This window comes from Ipomoea triloba, chromosome 3 (genome assembly GCF_003576645.1).
Source record: "Ipomoea triloba cultivar NCNSP0323 chromosome 3, ASM357664v1".
In the NCBI taxonomy this organism is placed as follows: domain Eukaryota; kingdom Viridiplantae; phylum Streptophyta; class Magnoliopsida; order Solanales; family Convolvulaceae; genus Ipomoea; species Ipomoea triloba.
This window is the reverse complement of record NC_044918.1, coordinates 27185785-27194321: the sequence shown is the minus strand read 5'-3', so window position 1 is coordinate 27194321 and position 8537 is coordinate 27185785. Positions and strand designations below refer to the sequence as shown.

Sequence of the window (8537 nt, the reverse complement as noted above, 5' to 3'; positions counted from 1 at the left end):
GGAGCTGCGGATGAGCGTGCGAATTTCTTCCAGTTGCAGCATTGGAGATGGGAGAAGCTGGGTTACCGACGTGAACATTCCTCTACGCACGCAGCGAAGTCGACGCCATAGCCAGTACCTTGCTCGGCAAAGGCAGTGCTCCATCCCAGACTGCGGTATTTCTGGCCCTCCACAACAACACGGAGAATATCATTCAAGGCTCTCCAAAGGAAAGTCTTCCACTTGGGGGGGGGGGGGCGCGGGACTTTAATTTTCCAAAGAGAGACCCAACTATCAAAAGTTCTCTGTACACCATCAAATTCACCAACAATGGCCCTATAACCAATCTTAACTGTGTAGGTGCCCTTCGGGTATGCTAAAACCAAGAATCCTTGTAAGCTGGCGAAATTGGGATCCTAGCAATGCGTGACACATCTCCAGGGACGAAAATATCATTGAAAATAGACAAGTCCCACGAGTCACTAACCTCATCAACCATGCTAGAAACTAGAGAACCACTGAGCTGCACAGGCATAGGAGTAGCCACCATAGGGTCCGGTCCATCAGGTAACCAGGGGTGTCCCCAAATTAGAGTTGATCGCCGATCACCAATCTTTCGCTTCACCCCACCAAAGAGAAGAGCATGAAATGCCATAATACTACGCCAACAGTAGCTAGGGCTATTACCAATAGTAGCATCCATAAAAGATGTCTTGGGGGAAATACCGTGCCTTATAAATCCTAGCAGCGAGAAACCGGGGCATAGTGAGAAACCGTCGTGCCTGCTTACCCAGCATAGCCTTGAAGCCCAAACCACCGAACTTTCTTGGCACACGTAGATGACCACATGCCTTCCAATGTATTCCCCTATCATTCCAGTACCCCACCAATAACGATTCATGGTCCTCTCAATAGACAAACAAACTGACTTAGGGAGTAGAAAAACACTCATTGAGAAGGTAGGCATAACTTGTGCCACACTTTTCAATAAAACTTCTTTACCAGCTTGCGAGAGCAGTTTCTTATTCCACGAACCAACACGTTGCCTGATTTTGTCTTCGATATAAGAGAAAACTACCCTTCTATTCCTCCCTACAAAAGCAGGAAGAACCAGATATTTACCAAAATTTGGCGCCTGAGTCACACCCAGTAAAGCTGCCACCTCCTCCCAATGTTCCATAGTGGTATTCCTGTTAAAGCAAACACTTATTTATGGAAATTAACTGCCTGGCCAGACATATTTTCATACACATTCAGACACTACTTAACTACCCCTGCCTCCTAGGCATTGGCCTTAAAGAAAAGTAAGCTATCATCAGCAAAGAACAAATAGGAAACCGGGGGACCCCCCTAGCCACCCTGCACTTGTGGATGAAACTTGCGGCCTGAGCCTGTTGCAACAACAAAGAAAGAACCTCCGCACAAATTATAAACAAGAATGGTGATAGAGGGTCACCTTGCCTCAGCCTCCGAGTGGGGACAACTTGGCCGCTGGGAACACCATTTAATAAGAAACTATATGACACCGTGGTGACACATAACATAATCAAATCAACCCAGCGATAAGCAAAACCCAATGCTACCAACATTCTACGCAAGAAAGGCCACTCCATCATGTCATATGCCTTTGCTATATCCAACTTTAGGGCTCCCCAACCAACCAAACCACTATGTTTCCTATGCAGGTAGTGCCCCACCTCCGCAGCAACCAGAATGTCATAAGTTATTAGCCTGTTTGGGATGAAAGCACTTTGGGATTTCGAGATGAGATCCCCCAAGAGCGGTTTCATCCTATTAGCTAGCACTTTTACCATAATATTGTAGATCACATTGCATAATGCTATAGACCTTAAATCAGACACAGTCTCAAGCACACTCTTCTTAGGGATTAGCACCACATTTGTATCATTGAGCCCATCTGGAAAGGTCCACGAATTAAGGCACATCCTCCCCCACCACATCCCAATAGTGTTGATAGAACCCCGGGTTCATCCCATCAGGGCCCGACGCCTTATCAGGAAACATAGCAAAAAGTGCTGCCTGAACTTCCTCATGTTCAAACGGACGCAACAAGTGTTCATTATCAGCTTGTGAAACACGTGGGATTGCAAAAGTAAAAAAAAAAGTTCTAGCATAGATGAACTAGAAGACTGGAAAATATTTTCAAAGTAACCCAACACAATAGACTTCATAGATTCACCCTCCACCCACACCCCAACATCATTTTAAGTCTAGACAAATGGTTCTTTTTCCTACGAGCAGAAAAGTACCTGTGATAGAACTTAGTGTTTGCATCAGCTCCCTTCAACCAGTGTTGCTTAGCTCGCTGCCTCCAAAAGACATCCTCCTGAGCCTCAAGGCGTGCCAACTGATCCTCAATACGCCGGAACTCAGCTAAAGCAGGTTGATCCCGAGAGCCTCTCAAACCCAACTACGCTTTTCGGAGGTGTTTAATCTGCTCCCCAAACTTATGAAAGTGGTCTCCTCCCCACCTCAGTAGCCTCTCACCACAAAACTACACACAACCAAGCAAACCATTCGCCTTACCCTCCTGCCAAGCAGTCTCCACCACTTCCCTACATCCCTGGTCCAACAACCATGCCATCTCAAACTTGAAAAACTTACGAACCCCACCACCTTGCAACCCTTCACCCAAAACACTTAGGTAAAGAGCCGAGTGATCAGATGCACGGGTTAAAATATTCTCTACAAAAGCCCCCTCCTGTTGACCACTCCACCCAACAGTTGCAAACACCTTATCCAACCTCTCTTCCATCCACTCGGCCGAACCCTTCCCTCTCTCCCATGTAAACTGATAGCCTCTCAAAGAGAGCTGAATCAACTCACAATCATCCATAGCCTCCCCAAAACCGCGAAGGAGACCATCTAGATGCGGATTGCCACCCTCTTCTCGTGTTGATATAGGAGGTCATTGCAAGTCACCAACAACCACCCACGGCAAATCAGACATACCAACTAAGGACCAGAGAAAGTCCCACACTTCCCTCCTCCTACTGCGCTTGGGATAACCGTAGTAAATGTCATACGCCACCGCAACAAACCAACAATACTCACCTCCACATCAACGTGATTCTTAGAAAAACTTAACAAACTAGCTCAATGATTCCTCCTCCAAAACAAAGCCATACCCCACTCAACCCTGCACTGTCAACGTAAAATAAACCCTCATAACCAAGCTTGACCCGTATTCTCTCAGCATGAACACGACCAACTTGGTCTCCATCAGAAAAAGAAACTAAGGCTTCTTACGAGCCACCATGCTCACAACCTCGCCAACTGTACATGGATTGCCCAAGCCACGACAGTTCTAGATAATGGCACTCGTGATGATGGGCGGGTCTGGGAACTAGGACCCGCCTTGGACAAGTTTTTTGGCACATCGAACATTGCCACATCACCATTGTTGCTACCTCTTCTACTGCCACCCCGTACCCGAGTTCTCACGGCGGCGCTTAGTCACCGCCACGATAGCCGAACCATCATCATGCATAGAAGCCGCCACCATCTCCCTGCTTCGTCCCACCGCACCGGAATCTTGAGCGTCGACTGAACCTTCCCCCGACATAGTGACTACCAGCCCAGTTAATGGCACTAACCATGGATTGCCAATCTGCCTAGGACCACCCCGACCAGTCCCAACCCTCAAATCAGCTCCATACGGATACTCAGCCACCGGTATCACCGACTCCCTCGCCTTCAGGCAGAACTTGTACAAGTGGCCTAACATACCACAAAAAAAAAACAGAAACAGTGGAGTCTCTCGTACTTAAAAGACACCCAACTGAACGACTTATCCCGCTTCACAAGCCTCGTGCGTCATTTAATAGGTCGAGACACTGGAATCGAAACACGAATCGATATAAATAGCGCCACGGTGTTCCCGCAAACCTGTCATCACAACGTATAAAGGTGCCAAGGAAATTTCCCACCTGCTCCAACACAATATCAGACGTATAACCCACAGGCAACTCGTGAACCTGCACCCACATGTCCAAATTCAACAAACCTTTATTACAAACTTCTATATTCCAATAAAGCTTGATCACTATCCAAATTCAGCTACAAAGAATTCGCAACTACAAAATCTTAACACAATAATAAAACTAAACTATCATTCTAAGTTCTCAATATTTGCTCTACCATAAGCTCATAATGGATACTAGCGCGCTCTCGATCAATTGCTTACTCAGATCCTGAAAAATAAGGTTTCAAAACGCAAACAACATTATCATAAAAATGCTAATTAAGATTCATTTTGCCTTATAAAATATGTACATTTATAGTTTGAAAATATAGATACTTGTAAATGGGTTTTGATACTTGGAGTAACAACATTTTAGAAAACATTTAGCTAAAGGTCTTGAAAGAACATTTTCAAAAAGATTATAAAGCGTTTTTAGACAATATATATCAAGTAAGGAAGCTTTTAAAGAAAGGGTTTTCAAGATACTTCAAGCCAACACTTAAATGAATGAGAGAATTTTGAAAAATAAGGGAGGAAATTCCAAAAAGTCTAACTCACACCAAACATGAGAATTTTCCCAAAATGAGGTTTTAACTTCATTTTTCCAAAAACAACGCGCTTACTACTAAAATAGATTTTCTTAGACACAACAATTCAAAATTTAGTTATAACCCCAAGTAGTAATACCCACCACTGTAAACACAATTTTTGGTAAAATAGTTTTCACTCAACATCATAAATAAAGCTCCTCCAAGGTTGACTATCACACTAAGTAATAGTAACCATCATACGAACACACACATAGGTAAGTATATAACTTTACTAAAATAGCTTTGACTCAACACCAAGATAAGTATCATAGCATTCTTCCAAAATAATTTTCCCAATAGTAATATAGGTTCTATAATCATAGCACACTCCACTCTAAAAATAATCCATATTACATAGTGGGTAATAGATTTCAAAATAATAGTGTTTAGTATCTTCAAAGCATTATAACCATTCACAAATCATTTCCTAATATCTTTCAAAACATAGCAAAATATTATAAGCCACTCAAGGCATAACACTTTCTCAAAATGTTTCCAAAATATATATATTCGTGTGGAGGATTTCATAATAACAATTTTCATCATAATACCATTAGTTAAACACTCACTTCAAAACATAATCATTTCCCATAATTGTTTCCAAAGTATATACAGATAGAGATAGATTCATAACATAAGTAATATATCTCTAGGTATTATATCCATGGTTCATCATTCTCAAATTAAATATAGTATAAGTACCAACAGTTTTTCAAGTCAAAATACTCTCTCAAAGCATTTCCAAAATATACATAAGTGTGGAGGATCCTTAAAATAATATTTTTTAATAAAATATTTTGCATTCAATATTCATTTAAAGAACATAACCTTTCCAATGACCATTTCCAATACATACATAATATAAGTATGGAGGAATACAAAATTCATCTTTTCTTATAAATATTTTCACAACATAATATAGATATGGAGGAACTTATAGCATCATATAGTTTTACTCATCTCAAGGCATAGACTTTCTCGAAAGTCATTCTCACACACACGCGCGCGTGCGCGCGCGCGCACACACACACACAGATATATATATATATATATATATATATATATATATATATATATATATATATATATATATATATATTTCTATTCAAATGCAACGAGGAGCTCCCATGCGGTCGTGCGGCCTAATCTGCGTCGTCTGATTTCATTAATCCAATTGCAATTCGCGTATGTTTAAGTGGGGTTATTATTGTAATTTTAGTATTTATATTACGTGAATTGAAGTGGTGCATTTTAGTACATAGTGTGGTGCATTTAAATACATGTTGTGGTGCGTTTTATTACGTATGTTGGTGCATTAACTGTGTTGTGGAGTTGTGTGTTTTAATCTATCTGCTGGTGCATTTCTATACGTAGAATGGTGTGTAACTGTGTTGTGGAATGGTGTGTTTTAATACGTAGAATGGTGTGTATTTTAACACATGTGTTTCTAATAAGTGTCGTCCTTTAGTGCATTTTAATACATTGAATGGTGTGTATTTTAACATATGTTTGGGATTTTCAATAGGTTGTGGTGCATTTTAATACGTAGAATGGGGCATATTTTAGCACATATTTTCTAATATGTGTAAATAGTGTATGCTCGTGGGATGATGCGTTTTATCACTACTAATTAACTCTATTAGATTGTAGTATCTGTTCAAACATACTTTCGCCTCCACTAAGGCTCGAACTTATGACCTCCCATATGGGAGAACCACTACTCTGCCATCTGAGCACAAGGTGCTTGGCACATGATGACGCCTCTCTCTCTCTCTCTCTATATATATATATATATATATATATATATATATATATATATATATATATATATATGTGTGTGTGTGTGTGTGTCTGTGTGTGTGTGAAATCTTGTGAGTGATAGTATGATATTCCTTCATATGTATATGTGATATTTGAAATGTGATTTGAGAAATGTGATTTGAATTTCTCCATATCTATGATTATATATATATATATATATAAGGAAGGGACGAAGTATCTTAATCAACTAAGCCCTAGTGCTACGGTAATCCACTCTACCGGGCACTCCACAAGTTTGTCCCTCCCATATCCATATGCTCTCATATATATAAGATGAAAGGGACTAAGGGTCTTAGACCAACTAAGCCCTAGTGACAGGTAATCCACTCTACCGGCCACTCCACAAGTTTGTCCCTTTCGTGGGATAAAGTGTAACACCCCCCAAATTCTAATACATGAATAAACATAAACAAACAATCTTTCTTACTAACTATACTGAAAATAAATCCGGATGCGAAAATTAAAACATAAACTATGGGGTGTCACACCACGCTCGGGCCAACTCACTAAACCCAAACGCACAGGCTACAAAACTTTCTAACCACAATCCATATTGCAACAATTTTTTATCTAGATTACAAATCAACTATAATACAACAATTTGGATTCTAAACTAATCCATTTAAACCAAGAGACAACTCCAAGGGCAACTAGGTCTACGCTGTGCTCTCAAAACGAGTCACTTCCATCAAGTCCTGAAAACAGTAAGGTTTCGAAAACACAAACAAACAGAATTAGCATAAAATGCTAAATATGCTCTACTCCCCTTATAAAATAAATGCATTTATAGTTTTGAAAACAGTTTATATCTAGCAAATAAGCTTTGAAACTCGGATAGACCATAGTTTAGGAAATATTTAAACAAGAACTTAGTAGGAGTACTGATAAGCGCCAAGAATGGTCAAGTTTAGGGTCGATTATAGGACAACATTATGTAGTTTTGCCACCCATTTGTAATCATTTTCATGCGTAAAGACTCTAATAAGATCAAATCAGCAAATAAAAATCGTGTATGAAGTCATTCTCGCAGGATATAACATGGTTTGAGGCCAAAAAGGAAGCAACAAACGAAGAAGCAACTGGTAAGGACCTGACCACGAGGGCCTCACGCGTGAAGGAGGTGTGGACCACTTCCAGTACGCGTCCACGCCCCCATACACGCGTGAAGGTGGCGTGAACCGGGCCATTAAGGGCATTTACGGGATTTCGACTTTAGGTTGGTTATTTAAACCCTACCTCTGCATTTGAGAAGGGGGGGCCCCAATTTCCAGATCTGATTTTCCTTAGTTTCTCCCCTTTGGGGGAAATCCCCATTTCTCCTTAGATTAGATTAGTTCTTCATGATAGATGCAAGGAGAAGGATGAGAGTGAAGATGTAATAGATCTATTGGTTTCCTAGGTATATTACTCTACTCTTGTTCGTGTTATATTATGACTTTAATCTATTTGTTTTGTTTATTTCTTCTTTGTTGATCTTTGATGTTGATAATATTTGAGTAGATTAGTAGAGGGGATTGTTTGCCCCACATTAGCCATTGTGATTGATGATTGAATACTTCCATTTGCTTGTGAGAATGATGAAGTAGGGTTTTAGTCTTGTGTGTTTGAAGTTCTTTGTGCTTTGCTTCTATTTCCGAGCGGGATAGATAGTAGACTTTGTGAAAGTAAGTGTGTGCGCGATAGCGGCCTCTCACGAGTCCAACTCATCCACATCCCCGCCCTCTATCCGAAAAGATGAGGTCCGGGAGGAGTGGTAGGCAAGGTGTTCGATTAAATGCCTCAACCGAATGAGGATTGAGAGTCTGAGTGTGACGTCACTCGGTATAAATACCGTGACTCTCGTGACAATTCCCGAACTTCGTTTCTACAACCCCCATAGTATGGTAAATTGCATAGGCTAATTAAGGCATTCAACCCCCTTGTTCTTTTAAACCTTTTCTTATTAAATTCACTTTTGCAACCCGCAATCCATGACTCAAATGTTCCCTTGTGATTCTCGTAAGTCTTATCTATTAACCTCCTAAATGTCAACACTATTTCGACTCCAATTTGTCATCCTTGAGAGACCGACACTCGGGGAGTCTTGACTCTTCGTTTTACCACCTACATTACACACCTCACCACTAAAACTACACCTTCAAGTACTTCCAAAATACATTTCA

At 40.6% G+C, this 8537-nt stretch overlaps 1 protein-coding gene across 1 annotated transcript; it reads right to left on the bottom strand.

Annotated features, from left to right (window-relative positions):
• Positions 1-355: 355 nt before the first annotated feature.
• LOC116013161 lies at positions 356-2836 on the bottom strand. The gene is made up of 4 exons (XM_031252811.1): positions 2515-2836; positions 2250-2397; positions 1252-1827; positions 356-1169 (listed from the first exon to the last, which is right to left on the bottom strand). Exons 1-4 carry the CDS (start codon positions 2834-2836, stop codon positions 356-358), a joined length of 1860 nt encoding a protein of 619 aa, XP_031108671.1.
• Between the last annotated feature and the right edge of the window lie 5701 nt (positions 2837-8537).

Excerpts from the sequence above, each read along its gene's own strand:
- LOC116013161 (XM_031252811.1), bottom strand. The coding sequence starts at position 2,836 with ATGGATGATTGTGAGTTGATTCAGCTCTCTTTGAGAGGCTATCAGTTT. Across the intron at positions 2,398-2,514 it reads GCAGGAGGGTAAGGCGAATG|GCTCTCGGGATCAACCTGCT; the intron begins GTTTGCTTGGTT and ends TGGGTTTGAGAG. Across the intron at positions 1,828-2,249 it reads AACACTAAGTTCTATCACAG|GTCTATAGCATTATGCAATG; the intron begins GTACTTTTCTGC and ends GTCTGATTTAAG.